The sequence below is a fragment of the Centruroides vittatus genome, unplaced genomic scaffold (assembly GCF_030686945.1).
Source record: "Centruroides vittatus isolate TY-2023 unplaced genomic scaffold, ASM3068694v2 scaffold_861, whole genome shotgun sequence".
Taxonomy (NCBI): Eukaryota; Metazoa; Arthropoda; class Arachnida; order Scorpiones; family Buthidae; genus Centruroides; species Centruroides vittatus.
This window is the reverse complement of record NW_027122718.1, coordinates 320,613-337,375: the sequence shown is the minus strand read 5'-3', so window position 1 is coordinate 337,375 and position 16,763 is coordinate 320,613. Positions and strand designations below refer to the sequence as shown.

At 33.5% G+C, this 16,763-nt stretch overlaps 1 protein-coding gene across 4 annotated transcripts in view; it reads right to left on the bottom strand.

Annotated features, from left to right (window-relative positions):
- The window catches only part of LOC136990033 (cyclic GMP-AMP synthase-like receptor), a 71,951-nt gene that overhangs the window by 32,697 nt on the left and 22,491 nt on the right, over nucleotides 1-16,763 (bottom strand). For 3 of the 4 annotated variants that reach the window (XM_067288363.1, XM_067288366.1, XM_067288364.1), the window contains exons 2-3: nucleotides 9,552-9,840; nucleotides 6,336-6,554 (exon numbers count right to left, since the gene is read on the bottom strand). In XM_067288363.1, coding sequence (XP_067144464.1) covers nucleotides 6,336-6,554; nucleotides 9,552-9,821 — 489 coding nt within the window. In that variant the 5' untranslated portion in view covers nucleotides 9,822-9,840. Of the gene's footprint in view, nucleotides 1-6,335; nucleotides 6,555-9,551; nucleotides 9,841-12,958; nucleotides 12,981-16,763 lie in introns of those variants that run through there. The other variant, XM_067288365.1, reaches the window with a different exon arrangement.

The following is a 16,763-nucleotide window of genomic DNA, read 5'->3' as shown; positions in this document are numbered from 1 at the left end:
TTCCCTTACACCGTATGGGATGATATACAGTTGCCCGGGTATGTGAAGGATGTACTAGGGTATGGTCCAACTTTCGCATTACCGCCTCCGAAAACGGGATCCAGAAACCTAATTCCTGACCTGGAGCTCTTAATAAAAAACCTACCCGATAAACAGAAAGAATATTATAGATGGATAACCACACTAAAGACCATAAGAGCCAAAGAAAACCCAGAAATGATGACGTTAAGAACAAAACTACGGCTAGCCAGCAAATGGATGAAAAGGAACGATATTATCCTCACCAGAGCAAATAAATCGAAATCTTTGGTTATTATGAAACGGAGCACATACCAACGAGGACTACATGACTACATCAATATCACCCAATGTGAACAAGAAAACGATGACGTTGTGGATAAACTGCAGAATAGGGTGAAACGCTTTGCAACATCGAAGTTAGCGAAACGTCTAGCCTTACAGGACTTAATAGTAGACTCACCGGACACACCTAAGCTCTTTGCGTATGCTAAAACTCATAAAGAGGGCCAGCAACTTCGTCCAATAGTAGACAAAGCAAGAGCACCTACAAGAAAACTAGAGAAGGCTACCCACCAACTCCTTTTGCCAAACTTGGAAGATTACCCTTACACCATTGCGAACCCAGAAAACCTCATAGGCCTACTGAAAAATCTACCTGAGTGTCCGAAACTTATCACAGTCCTTGACTTTAAATCACTATACCCATCGGTGAAGCTCCCGGCAGTTTTTTGCTCCCTCAGAGATTTCTTAATGACATACGTTCAGGATCAAGCATTCCACCAACATATATTGGAAATGGCCCATCTGGTCTGTTACAACTCGATCTTCGTTTTCGAAAGTACGATTTATAAACAGACAAAAGGCGTCCCCATGGGTAGCCCGGTATCAGGCGACCTATGTGAGATGGTGGTAAGGCAGATGGAAAGTAAAGTCATCCCACGATATCTTCCGGATATTTTACTCTATAAGAGATACGTTGACGACGTACTCATTTTATGGAAAACGGAGCCTGATATAGCGGCCTTTGTACAAACTGTCAACAACAACCCGTATGGCTTGGTCATAGATGTGGAGCAGATAAGCAGCACGGAGGCCCATTTTCTAGACATCGCCATCAGGATAGAAGCGTCTACGATCCAAACGTCTGTCTACAGAAAACCGACGGCAACACCAATATACATACCTAAGGGTTCCTGCAACCCGTTCTCGTATAAAGCGGCCGCTTTCAAAACCTTAGTAAGAAGAGCAACCTCGTACTCCTCCACTAAGAAAGCGCTAGACAAAGAACTGGCATATCTTAAAAAAGTCGCAACGGACCACGGATACCCTTCCCTAATACGGCGTATAACCAGGCAACATCACCAAGAAAATGCATCCGCTGGACAAGCAAACGGTAGCGCTAACAAAAAAGATTTAACAAGGCTTCCTATCACATACAACCCATACGTTTGTAAAGTATATGGAAAAATAGCCAAAAAACAGCAGATGCAGATAGCATATCGAAGAGGCCCCACAATAGCCGAAATCCTAAAAAATTGCAAAGACCCTCCGGATCCCAACAGAATGTATGGAGTGTACTCTATCCCCCTAAGGGACAACACATGGCAAAGGGAGCTCGTTTACATCGGTTCCACTAAGCGCTCGTTAAAGACCAGATTAAAAGAACACCAAGCTGACCTACAACACCGGAAACTCAACACGGCGCTAAGTATATACGCATCTGATCAAGATATCAATGCGGAACTGGATACGGCTAAAATCATCGTAACGACGCCCCACCCGGAACATATAAAATGGTTAGAAGCGGTCGCTATATATAAAACGAGCTGTAATAATATCTGCATCAACCAAAAAGAAGAGATCGACATTTCATCGGCCTGGCAAATCCTTTTAGACATGCATAAACGATAACCAACACCCGGACACTACAGCGCATGTCAGCCATGACGGAATTAGACGAAGCGGTTCGATTTGAAACATTCTATTCTATCTTTCAAATTATTCCATCTTCGCCTGAAGAAGAACTGTTTTAAGTTCGAAAACGTTAGTCAGATGCTCATAAGAAGATTTACACCGGTAACAGGTTCGTTTTGAAGTTATAGTTATAATACCCGGTGTCAGTAAAGAGCAGAGAAGTATTTTTTAATTTGTAGAATTTTCTGTGTATCCAGCTTCTAGATTCAATTTGGTGGTTAGATCACCTGTTATATCCAGTAGCTTTTTTGTCCTACCAATTCTAACCAATGTTGAAAAACAGACACCAATTCTTCAAGCCACTGTATCTCAATAAAGCATAGGTAAACAATGAAATTTGTGTTTTGCTATGCTAAAGCATAGCAAAAACACAAGTTTCTTTGTTTATTTTTACACATATTCAAACAAGATAGTGAAATAACTGGGAGAAAATTTGGCTTTTGCCATTTGATGGTAAGACCATTGATGTTTTGTAAAGTTTGCTTAATACAAACCTCATTAACACAAAATGCCAATTTTTACTCCCTTCAACTTTGTATGAAACAGGGTTTAACTGTATTTTTATCATGTATTTAAAGGAATGTAGAAAGAATATATTAGAATAAAATTTTTTATATACATTCAAGGTTTGTGCTTACTGGCATTTGATGTAACAATTATTATTTTTCATGTAACTTGATTCGCTATTTTTGAGCAGAATGTAAGTAGAGCTCTTCGTAAATCAGAAAGTGGTTTGTCTGTGATCGAAATTCAAAGGGATTGCATGACCATTAAACATGATTTTTTGCAAATATGTACAACTCTGCAAGGTTGATGTGACAATGCTGGAATTTTGAAATTTGATCTATGAGTTGAGATATTCCATGTCAAATTTCTCCATGTAAATTCTATGGGTGAGTTGCCAGTTGTAAGCTCATCATACACTATATTATGTCAATTGAGTTTACGACTGCTGTCAATTTACATCTCTACGACAATGTTTCATTTTGATCTTTACAACGGGCATTTAACATGCACAATGGTCACGATAAAGTTAACTTTTCAAAACTCACATATTTATGTCTTGCATCCACCCATGTGCATGTTTTAACTGGTCACTGGAGTTATGGCTGCTGGCTGCATACATGGGTGTTTCAAATATTTCACGACGTTTTTGTTGGCTATGACAATGGGCATGCACATCCCCACGTACCTGTTGGTTTTAAACTGCTGTAGACAGAACATTAGAAGCATATCACCATATTTGTGTTTTCGTGCCAAGCTAAAACAGGAAAATCTAAGCCACGAAGCTCGGTTTCCTTCTCCTAGAAAATACCTAGTTAATACTGTGAATAAGAACTGATTTACAAAAATTTCCAGTAAAATTAATTTTTTTATTTTTAAGTGTGTCCATGGCCAACTTAATCCACTTCACAAAGTTATGATTAAATTGATGGCCATCTGTCTAGATATACGATATATCATTGTTCTGTTATTCCTGTGAGGCATTTCAAAATAGAAATAAAAAAGGCATAACAGTTAAAATCTTATCATTACATAGAACACAATGAAATTTAACTTATGCTCCTATAAAGTTAGAGTTTGAAATGCCTTGAAAACAATAACTGATAATGGAAACTAAAGAAGTATTATATATTTATCACTTGAATTTATAAAAGTCCGGAAGTCTAGTCCCAAATGAAAGATACAGCTGTCTTTGATTTCTAGCAATAAATAAAGAATGCCATAGATTTAGTCATAGTTTCCTTTTAATTTGAAATGTTTTTTGAAAATTCAACTTTTCATCCTCAGTGATTTCAAACATCCTAACGGAACAACAGATTTTCAAACATTTTAAAGCATAGAATTATTTAAATTTGTTTGTTTTGTTTTTCTCCATTCCAACAAATTTAAATCTTTTTAGGATTTTAAAACGTTTGAGATTGCTGGTGAAGTGTTGAATTATCAAAAATATTTCAAATTAAAAGAAAAAAGATGCCTTGATTTGAGGTTTGGTATGTTTTACTAGATAAATTTTCAAATACTATTTAAAATAAATAAGAACAAATTTTTAAAATTATTTAACAAATATATTGTCACAAAGAAAAAGAATGAAGACAATGGTTTCTTCACACACACAACTCAAAAATTAAATAAAAAGATGTTACAATTTCTAGAAATAAAACAGAAACACTAAAAGAGAATCAAACAAATCTCAGTCCAGAAATGAAATATTGGCATGAGCTGTTCTTGAACAGTATGCTGAATTTTAGAATGCACAAGTTCATAGTGGCACTTCCTCTTTTTTATGATGTCACCACTGGGGACTTCCAAGTCCAGTCACGAGAAGTTTTATGCAGATTACATACACAATTTCTTTTGTATTTGTGGTCTGCTGTTGGAAGAGAGAGGGTCTACTTTATAGGTGACCTTAGAACTTCAGTGAAACACTCTATAAGGACCAAAATACTGACAAAACAGTTTCTCATATAGTCCCAGCCTGCAAGTAGGGGTGTAGATCCACAATAATTCATTTGTTAGTATTTAAACTAATAAGGAGCATCATATCACTCCTTGTCATAATGCTTAACCATCAAGTATGTATTCATGCAGATTTCAAGCTTCTGAGAACTTTTGTACTGAGAAAAGCAAACTAATCCTCAAAATTCTCTGGAGATATAGGTTGTATAAGATCAGCAGGAACTGTAACGTGATGAACATGATGACCATGAACCAGGAAGAATAGTGAATAAGTATCTTGTATCTTGTGAAATGTTATAAGCAAATGTCACAAATGGCAAAGTATCAGCCCAGTGTCAATATTTGATGCCAACATACATTCAGTATATCTGACAAAATCTTGTTAAATCACTCCATAAGCCATTTGTCTAACAAGGAGATGGCCAGACATTCGTATCTCTGATTAGAACAAAACTTGGTGAGCATGTAGTGCTAAACACAAACAGCTCCTTGTCCAAATAATAAGACCCACTTCTCAACCATTTCCAAAAAACAGGTCTTTGAAAATTGAGAGTTTAGCTTTTAAGTCTGGAAGTTCCACATCACTTTGGAAGGGTGATAGGCAATGGATACAAGCAATCCTACTGTCTAAGGGTACCTATGTTAGTTTTCCGTCAGCTGGCTACTGGGTGAAGGTTATTGATTGCAATTACAGTAGAGCGTCGGTAAGTGGAATGGCCGGAAAGTGGAACGATTTTCAGTCGGACTGTGTCGTGCTGAATCGAATGTTTTTGATACTAAATTTACTTCTAAAGTATAATTTTCATGTTTTTTATATTCTTTAATATATTTATTTTGTTTGTACAAAATGCAGAAATAATTTTTAACGATACAATAGCCTCGATGATTATTATAAAAATTTTCGTTAGGCTTAAAATCGACGAAAATTCAACACGAAGCGACACGCAACGGAGAAAAATTCAACAGGAAGCGATACGCAACGGAGAAAAATTTGAACATCGGACAGGTTAATGTATTTTTTCGTACAAAGTCGGAAACTGGAACAAATCATTAACTGGAAGGACCCCAGTCCCCAATTGGTTCCACTTATCGACGCTCTACTGTAGTAGAAGGCAAATTCTACCTACTGTCAATGAGATATATAAGTTATCAGCAGTTTCTAGGACTAGGACTATGTGGTCTTCATTGAGAGACTTGTACTCATCAAAAGAATTTTCACATGTTGTTGACTGCCCCAACTCCAATGTCTCTTAATATTGAGGTGAATTGTAAATGGGATTAAGAGTCGGTCACTCTGCTGGCCAGAGTGCACATTCCCGGCCAGTTTGTTTGCATTCAATTATGACATTAATGTCTACCATGTCTGACCAGTCCACACTCAAAATGGATTGGAATGTGATCGGGAGTGTGCCAAAAGTTAATGTGTCTCATTCCAGCATTGTTGATGTAATCAGTTATCATCAGAGGCTCCCTTGATAAGTCTGCTTCTGTTCACTGTTTCAATAATATACATAATCATAAAAGTTTAAATAAAATTACTTCTATAATGATGGATTATTTAATAAATATTAAATAAATTCTAGAACTGTATTCTAATAAGAAATTATCTAGAAAGAAAAATTTAAGATTTATAAATATATAATTTTAAAATGTCAGTATTTTGAAAATAAATTAATCTTAGCATTATTTTAATTTTCTAGTAATTATCTTAAAACTGAATGTTCATAAATTAAACTACTCCTTGTGAGAATTTAGTAAGGGTTAAGCCCTCATTACATTTACAAAAGAAAAATTATTAGTGTATTCCTGAAAACTGAAATCAAATTAAAATATTAATTTAGATTACAAAATTAAATATATTAATAATCTAAATGAAATACCTCTTTTACATCACCACTTGGTTCAAATGAAAGAAGTGCAGAATCAAAAACTCCTTGAAGCCACCTTCTGATCTTATCAGGTAAAAAGAAATCAGTTCTTTCATCAAAAAACTCTCTTAAAAGTTTACCGATAAATTCAAAATTTTGTTGCTTTCTCAAACTTTCTTTATTTTTCAGCTTACAAGTACAGAAGGAGGGAGGAGAATTAGTAGTTCTTATCTATAAGAAGAAAACAAATTAATAAGAGAAAATATATCTTTACAGTAATTACAAAAATTTAATTTTAAATTTTTTACTATTTAATAAAAAATGAATAAAATTTCATATAAAATATTTGTATTTATATGAGTTATAAGAACAAATATGTTGGTAAATACAGGAATAGAGAGAAGTTCTTGGTATTCCTGTTCTTTCTAATTTAAACAAACATGCTACTTTCATCTCAGAATAATTTGAAATACTACAATGTTTGTCAAACAAATATAATTATGAATTCAATTTATTACTTTTTATTGAAATAAATAACTTTACACGTAACTTCACGAGAAAACAACATGGCTGACTTGCATGCGGTTTGTTTACATAAAAATAAAAAAACGTTAACTCTTCTGCTACGCGACAGAGGGAGCCTTGTCATATTTTTTCTTTTTATTATAACACTTCTTCCAAAAGAAAAAATAAGACTTCCTTAATGATTACTTGGTCACAACTTTCGTAAACCAATCTTTTCTCTTAGCAAATGAAATTGGACACATTCGAGCGTCGACAAATCGGCCAATTGGTTCTTTCCGTCGACGTGTTCCAATCTGAGTTCGCCATTTAAAAATCTTTCATGTACGTAAAAGCGTCGAACCTCGATATGTTTGGACTGTTGACGAAATTCCGTATTCTTTGCTAGCTTTATAGCACTTGCGTTGTCAATATACAGCATTGGAGGCTGTTCTGGCATTTCAATCAATTCAGACAATAAACATTGTAACCAAATTAATTCTTTTGCTCCTTCACTTGCTGAGATAATCTCTACTTCAGTTGTGGAAGTTGCCACTACTTTTTGTAATTGACTAGTCCATGATATAGCTCCACCAAGAATTTCGTGATGATTCCAGTTGTTGAACGTCTTGTCTTCTTGTCACTAATGAAATCAGAATTCACTGTAGACTTTCAGTTCTTCTTTATTATAAATGATGCTCCAGTTCGTAGTACCTTTCAAGTACCAAAATATATGTTTTACCTGATTCCGATTTTGAATAGTTGATTTCTCCGTAGCTTGAGCAGCTTTATTCACTGTAAAGGTGATATCTGGACAAGATGCTGTTGCAAGATACACGAGACAGACCACTGCCTAGCAATAGGGTGTATCAGATGACACTACCTCGTCAAGATCACTTTCTTCAAAGCCAACAGGGGTTGAGACTGCATTTGATTCGGCATTTGGAATCTTTCTAATATTCTTTTTGTGTAATTCTCTTGACTTACTGTAATTGATCCATCTTCATACTGTTTTATTTTCGTCGCAAGAAAATTGTCGAGAGACCCTGTCGTCGTATTAAATTCTTGTTGCAGAGCTCTCAAAAATTCAGCGATCTCTTTCCTGTCACTGCTGACAATTAGACCATCATCATCTACATAAATTGTGATGTTCAATCATACTTTCTTCTGTTCAGAATTATTGTCTATTCACCATCCATCACAACTTTCCATAAAAAGTTTCTTTGTTGAAAAGCAAGCAATGAAATGCATATGCCGAGTCACTATCCAAATAATGTGTTCATAAAGTTCACAAGTTCCATTTCTGATCCAACTTTTTCAATTATCTTATATATAAACATGGAAGCATTTTTGGTTTGATTGACTCCTGTTTTGCAAGTTTTATAACTCAATTGGACTGGACTTTTGCCCACCAGCACTTGCAAATTAATTATATATGTGAGCTTGCCAACAGGGAAATCTTTAATCTCTTGTCAGGATGTAAATCATATGTGGGTGGTGGTGTAGGAGACACTGATGCTAGGCACCTTTACAAAAATCCTGTTTATTTGAAATAAAGGAAAATAGTTGGCTTACGTAGGTTATAAAGAAAATTCTTTCTGCAACTGAAGATTGTTGGAAAGTTCGACGAGCTTGTCGGAGGCGGCGCATCCCGAACGGACATTTCACGGCAGCCCCGAGACAATGGCAAGGTGAATTCGGCAGGTTGGAAAAGAAGACATAGAGATACTAGACAGAGTGGACGAGGCGACGAGTTGAACTTGGGCAATAGCAGTGTTGCAGTAGTTGAAGAGAAAGACACAGGTTCTTTCTAATGGCACAAATTGTAAGGAATCTATGTTTCGACCTTGAAAATTGGGGTTTTTATAAGATCTTGTTCCCAAATTTCCCTTTCCGATCGGTTCCGACTTCCTCTCATCATTTCCCGACTGGTCTCTTTCCGTTTCCAGGCGGAAATAAGATCAGTTCAGGTCACGAGAAAGACCTGTCTTAGATGGTCAACCCAACACCATCCCTAGACTCTGACTGGGAGATGTTGATGGAACTAAGAAACCTACACTTGTATTTTAGCTCGTTATGTCCTTTTTCTTGATATTTTAGAACGTTAACGATCGAATGCGGTGTTTTCTGTTTGCCAAACCTTCTCATTTCTCGATTCAGTTTAATTTCAATCTTTTGTATACAACTGTCACTGTCACTGTCAAAGTTTGAACTCTCTGGCTCAACACCGATCTATTGATCGACACGTGTCAGAGTCACACTCAAGTCTCACTTGTCGACTTTTGCATCGCATTTATTTTCATTACAGTTTCCTTTTCTTTTCTCTTTTATCACGTTTGTACGATTAATAATGGGTTTGGACTCAGTCTGGAACCTCATATATTTGAGTTCCTAAGGGTGTCCAAAATGTGGCATTGATTGAATTTACCTCTTTTGAATCTTCAAAACAATATTTATTAGCATGTACTGCACTTTCAGAAATTATATGAAAGTTAAAAAAAATATATATTGTCAAATATGCAATCTTATTTAATTAATTTACTACTTTTTATTAATTAATCTGTAGTAGTAATTAGTTTTACTTCTAAGATATTTTGCTAATCATGTATTGAAGTTAACATTTTTGGAATCTATTGGATAAATAAAATTTATAAAAATTGGACATAAAGAAAGAAACTACACTGCAATGGCTTAAATCATTATGTATAATTTTATAAATATCCATACCTCTAAATCCATATTTTTAGGAAATGCCAAAACTAAGTTTAAATCAAACTCGGTTGCATTTTTTACTCTTAATCCGTCGTAATAACTTCCAGTATAATAAATTCGTTGATAAACAGCTTTAAATAATGGAGATACTAGTTCCATTTGCTTAATAAGTAGAGGTAAATTAGTTTCTAGAATGCGAACATTCTCTCTCTCTCCTGTTAATTTCACTTCTGTTCTTAGGATTTCTTTTAAATTTGTTAAAAGCATCTTATCATTTTTAGCCATGTATCTTTAAAATTTTAACCTGAAATAGAAATAAAGACAGATTTAATTTTTTTATGTAAATGAAACACTATGTAGTTATGGTGACCATTTTTTTTTTTTTTTTGAAGAAAATAAAGGACAAATCAGAAATTGTTTCATAAAAAAAGCTAGTTTCATTTATTTGTTTCACTAAAACTTATATTTTATAATAAATGTTATAAAGGTTTTAAGTATATACATGGCATTTTAAACAATCACATTTTAAAAAGTTTTAATTTTTATTCACAAGAATGACCCTTTTTTTTAATAAATCAGATTTATGTTTTAAAAATTCTTAAAACTGTATACAATTTATTTAAAGTTGCATTTGATATAACACTTGCTTCTACTGTTTCAATTTTTAATTGCATTTTTCACTGGTCCATGTGTTGTTCAATAATGAAAATACTTGTTCAGTGGAAGCATTACAGCCAGGAAGGCATAAGCAAAATATATTTAAAAATTTAATGATTTTTAAAATGTTTTTAAAAAGATATGTGTTCATCTTCAAAATATTTTAAAATTTTAACCCATCTACATTGGCAGAACTTATTGTTTTGTCAGCATTCTTAGATCCTTTCACTGGTAACATAACTTTTAATACACAAAACTTCATCAAATACTTTACCATCACTTATATATAAGTTCCAGTGACTAGAAATAAACAGAACGTTTTCCTCAATCTTCCTTGCCAACAGAAGGGTTCCATAAAAGAGCTGCCCCAGCTATTAAGTTAAATAATCAATACAAGTTTGGTAAAATTTATAAGTTTTGTAAAATAAATATTGGTGCCATGTATGGGCACCAATATTCAATTTACTATTTCAATTTACAAAATAAAGGACAAAATGGTCATTTTAGAAAAAACAAATCTAAAGGACAGAGCAGTGAAATAAAGAACGTACGATCGCTATAACTACACTACGTAAAAATATCTAAATTTTTATATTATCGAGTATTCTATTTACAATTGATCGCGATAAACTTACTAAAATAGTTATAGGTACTTGACGTCGATAGAAATCGTTCGATTAGCCGCAGCTAAAAAAAATTAAGATTGAAACATAAAAACACTACAACTAATTTTAATATTTTATATTTCATATCACTACAGAATAAGTCAACGCTGTCTACTTGTTTTATTTTTTCAAATAAGCATAAATTTTCTCAAACATTCTGTTTGATTTTAAATTCATAAATATGAGAGCTTAATTTTTTCTTTTGAGTTAAAGATGTGTGAAAATCTGATATATTTTACATTTTATTTGCTTTTTTTAAATTTCTAGTTATTTTTTACCAAAAGCTAAGAATTAAAAGTTGTCATCTTCAAAAGTCACATAAAACTATGAATCAATGTTACCAACTCTTTGATTTTGATCTTCAGCTATATCATTCAGGTTCCAATTTAGTTATCATTTCTCAGAATAATTTAAGACTAATTTCTTTTTTTAAATTAAATACTTTGAGCGGACGTCATGCCGACTATTTTACTGATACAAGAGAAACATTCACACGAAGAGGTGTTAAACATTAAAATGTTTTATTTTCCTGCGAGAGCATTCGACATATTTATAAACGTCGTCTTCAGGCAGAAATAAAATTAAATAAAATTTCCAAACAAAATTTTTTATTTTTTTTTTTAAACCCTTGAGTTGCCCGGGATTTGGATCAGTTTGTACAAACGGATAAAACACCTGCATTAACTCTGTTTCTATATTCCCACCTTCTCTGTGTAGTAAGGCACATGCAAAAAAATTTTACGCATATTTAAATCAATACTTTAAGCTTTGTTATATTTAAGTTTTGTTAAAAACGGCTAATTCCCGTTCCTGTTTTCTGCCCTCTAAAATGCATGCACGACAATGTTACGCAAATTTAAGTTTTGCATTGTGTTCTAAACGGCCAACGCCGTTCTTGTTGTTTTCGCATAGGGCGCGTGCGCAATGATGTTACGCACGTTTTTAAATCTAATATTTCAAGTTCTATTTTAAACTTGTTATGTCCTATGCAGCTAATGCCATTTTTGTTCTAATTTAAAAAAAAAAAAAAAATTGTTCGGAAATTTTATTTAATTCTATTTCTGCCCGAAGACGACGTTTATAAATATGTCGAAAGTGCTCGCAGGAAAATAAAACATTTATTTTAATGTTCTTTAACATGTGAACTCTTCATGTGAATGTTTCTCTTTTTTAAATTAATTAATATAATGTACTGGAGACTTAACAAGTTACAAGTTGTTCCTGGTCTCATTATGGGCTTGCTAAAAGAGGCCCTCTTAGTATCCATGGAGTGGAAAGAGTTAAAAAACCTCTACAAATGAAGAAATTTTATTATAAATTAAAAAAAAACTGTTATCTTATTTGTGAAAACTACAGATTTTGTAGTTAATGTAAATTTTTTAGCAATTAGTTGTTTAATTATTTTTTAATGATCTCAATTAGTCACTGGGAGTCAATATCATTTTATGTAATCAACAGGCTCAGTCCTTCTAAGCCCAGCCTGTTGATGGCAAACTGACCTAATCTGTCAGGGATAAACCTAGTGTCAAAATGTTGTTATGATTATTAAAAGAATACAGTAATAATTTTTTATGGGGGAAAAATAAATAAAAATAATAATAAAAAACAAAATGAATTATTTTAAATACCAGCCACACAGGGGGCAAGCTATCCCATCCCAAGTCTAGTAAGTAGTGAGGGTTGGTGTCAGGAAGGCCATCTGACAGTAAAACTTATATACCAAAACCAAATGGAATAATGGATAAGAGAGAATATACAAGAGTTTGGGTGTATCCCACAAGTGATGTTCAGTCACGTCACCAGAAAACTGCAAGAAATGAGTGTGGACTACCAAACCAAGGACAGGTTTGACTAAAGAAGTTAGTTCAATGAAAGGAAAGAGGAGGGTGTTTAAAGTTAGAATGGGAATGTTAAACATTGGGATAACAACTAGCTGATAAATGGCTATAAACTGCTCTGTAAAGGAGCAGATGAAAAAAGGATAGAATAGTCAACAAGTAGTTAGTTAAGATATAACTTCATCCAAAATAAAAAATTGTATAATATACATAATTCATGTACAAAATAATAATTAATACAAACATATTCAAAAACACTTACACAAGAGCATTAAATTCTATATATATGGTTAACTTTGATCTTTATATAAGTGTCTTATCTTGATTATGAAATCATTTTTTAATTTATTTCAGATATTTTTATTATCTTACTAATAACAGTTGTGATAATTAATATTAAACATTTGATATGATTAGATGTTGCATAGAAATAAAAAAATTCAGCAATGAATTGGACAACTTTCCCAGCAGTTATGAGATTTTATTTAAATAATAATTTTAATACGATTAATTAATCATAAATAAAATTGTGTGGCACCATCTATTATGAGATTTTTCTTATAAAAAAACTTTTTATATTATTAATATGGCAAAAGGCTTATTTTGAGTGTAGGGATGAATTTTATAAAAAATTGGAAATTTTAATAATAAGTAAATCTTCATTAAGCTTCTACATTCATGGAACACCGGGGATGTAAACCACACGTACAGGAACCACTTACCGGTGTTGGAAACGAAAAAACGTCGTTAACGACGTTTTTTTCGTTTCTAACACTGGTAAGTGGTTCCTGTATGTGTGATCTTCATTAAGTTTGCCTCCTTGAGATGTTACACGTGACCCCCCCTCTATTTTCTCACTCCTTGACCTTTAACCACCAAAATTTAATAGCATCAACACCTCTTATGCACCAAGTTACAGTGCCAAATTTCATTTCATAATCATTACCCCACCCTGAGATATTAAACAAAATAGACACCAACACACACATCCACAGAATTTTTTCTTGTTGTTTTACTTTTTGGGTTCAGGATGTCTCAAAATGTAATTTGCAAAATATCCAGGTCAAGTTTAACACAATTTCAATACTTTCCCTTGTTATGTATACATAACAGCTAGGAAAGTAAAAGTGGATATGCAAGTTCAAATATTCAGCAATAAATTAATAAAAAAAACTTTTTTCAACTATCTTGAGAAATTGTCTCCAAGCCTTAAAGTGAAGTTCATATATAACTTTGTTTAAATCTGAAGATTATTCAAGACAGTTACTTTATTGCTGGATATATTAAAGGTTGTTACATCCAATCAGTTGTATAAAGACATTGGATTTGGTACGAGTATGTTAAAAGCAAAAACTCAGGCACTAGCTGAATATCTGGAAGACCCACTGATGAAAGTGGCATTGTCTTGTAAATACACATTGTTATTATCTATATTTATATATATATATATATAAATGGACGTGTGTGTGTGCTTATATCTCACTCTGCAGCCAAAACTACACATCGCATATGAATGGTGTTTGTGTGTGGTAGTAGCCCCAAGTCTCCCATTGTGCACTATGGTGGTTGTGTCTCGATAGCTATAAGGGTGTGGAAGATATGGGGGTTGAAAGTGGTTGACTACAAAAATGTATGATGCTTCAATGAGAATGTTCCAGTTTTTTCTAGAAATCTCCAGAACCTAGAGGTGAAATTTGGTACACAGTTAGGGTACGGCATGAAAATGCACACTAAGAAGGGATTTTTTGAAATTCCCCCGCAGGGGGAGAGGGAAAGGATTAAGTCTTAACCTGAAGAACGGCTTCTACTGTACTATTTTAGATGCAAATTTTTGTTTTTAATTACGTTTAGTCTTCATTGAGTACTTAGGGGTATTAAATTGATAACATTTCAGACATTGATATAAATAGTTTTATATATTTTGATTTTTTAACCAAATGTTCGAACTGTTTTAAATTCAAATTTGTTATTGCATATTGGTTCGATTATAGAACGATTGTAAACGTTCCAGAAAATTTATCAAATTAAAAACAGTTAGTTTGATTCTCAGCAATTCTCAGTGGTAGGTGTTATATAACAATTACTATGGTTGTTGAAATATTGAATGTAAATAGGGTTTGCTTGCAAAATGCACACGAACGAAGTCGCAGATAACAGCTGGGAGATATGTGGGTTGAAAGTGTTAAGAATGGAAGTGTTAACAATAAAAGTGTTAAGAATGGGAGTGTTAACAATGGAAGTGTTAAGAGAAAGCGACGTACAAGACTTACAGGCGCAGATGCGGTTTTATGCGTTTTTGCAGGAAATCGAACATATTTTTAGACCCATCTAAAAATTCTCTAATTAGTCTCTGGAAACAGGGGGACCTAATTCTTGCATTCAGTGAAAACGGGTAAGGTCGGCTATAACATAATAATCTTAATCTTTGCTATTGTTACTTTTTGCCCGAGCAATGCTGGACTTATCTGCTAGGATAAGAAAAGTTTTTAACGCATGTCTTTTATATTTAAAAAAACCTATATTACATATAAATGTACGAACAAAAAAAACCCAGTGAAGCGGATACTTGCAGCTAGTACTAAGAATATAACCCTTTTTTTTCCAATTCCATATTATTTATGAACTTAACCAGGCGTGAATGAGGTGTGAGAAATTGTTACACCAGCTATGAGGCGGGTAGGAGATACCCGATACTTTGATGCCGAATTTTTGATACTATAATTGTGTATTAAGTATTTTTTTACTTGGGATAATAATAATAGTATCCATTCAACAAGATGAGTAAATAAAATACTATATTTAAGATTGAAAAGTGTGTTTTTTTTTATTGAAATAACAAAGTGTATATATTTTCTTTGAAAAAGTACAAGTTTTAGTAGTTTAACATTTTTTCATATAAAAATTCTAACAAAATTACAACTTCTTTAGTTAATCAACATAACTACAGTATCTTCTAATTATAAAAATAGAAAAAAAAAAACTAAAAGGTCTTATGAGATCAATTAGCACTGCACCAACATTACACCTACAAATCAGCACATTCTCTGCACATAAAAATCGTGCACTCCATACATATTGGCTTCTCACACTTCGAACAGTAATGTTTTGTTTTCCTATTTTTTTTTTTTTTTAGTACAGTCACCACAACTGACATATTTACCAGCCATTTTTTAGGGAACTGGTGGTGAAGGTTCTCGCAGTTGATCAGCAATCCTCTTTTGAGTTTCCCTTGGAAGATGTACGTTTTGTTGTCTAATGTGAAGACTATCATTTAGCAGGTTCTAACCGAAATTATGAATGAAGTCTCAGCACTTTGTGCGTGTTTTGTCAACTATGTTATTTTCTCTGTAGATTACGTCATCATTTATGGCAGCCATTTTGAGTATACCGTAAAAAATCATCATAGGACAACATTTGCTGTTGCCAGAGGTGGCCCTAGCAAGATTTTCAGGTAGTGCGAGATCTCATTGTGGCATCCCCCCTGTAGAGACTAAAGATAACGTACATTTTTTAAATTATTAATAACTCAGACCTCCGAAAGATTAACTTGGTAGTAGTATGGATGAGAGACAATAACAGTAAAAAGAAATAATATTTGTTTGAAAGGGTTAACAGTCTACAACGTTAAGTGCGAATTCCACGCTATATGCATGCAAAGTCCCGAGAGAAGAAAATCTTGGAGGCCCCTTAAGAAACTCATAGTGGAGGGTTAATCCTAACACATGGTGAGCTGCTGACTTTTTTTTTTTTTTTTTTAGGCAATAGGATTTCAAAACCTTAACTTTATGTTCTAAGTGTTCTAAGGATGTAAAACATGTTTCATAGTGATCTTTCATGCTGCTTTGTCTCTTTTACTAAAACTTATCAAATATACCTTTCAATTGTGGGTGATTGGGTTTTATATTTGTTCTATTGTTGCATTTTCGGTGCCCCCACTATGACGGCGCCTGGAGCAGTCGCACCATTTGCACCACCCTAGGGCCACCTCTGGCTGTTGCACGAAACATCATAAGTGGCACTCAGTTCATCTGCACACAGACACTGGCTTTAGTTGTATTATAATAAGT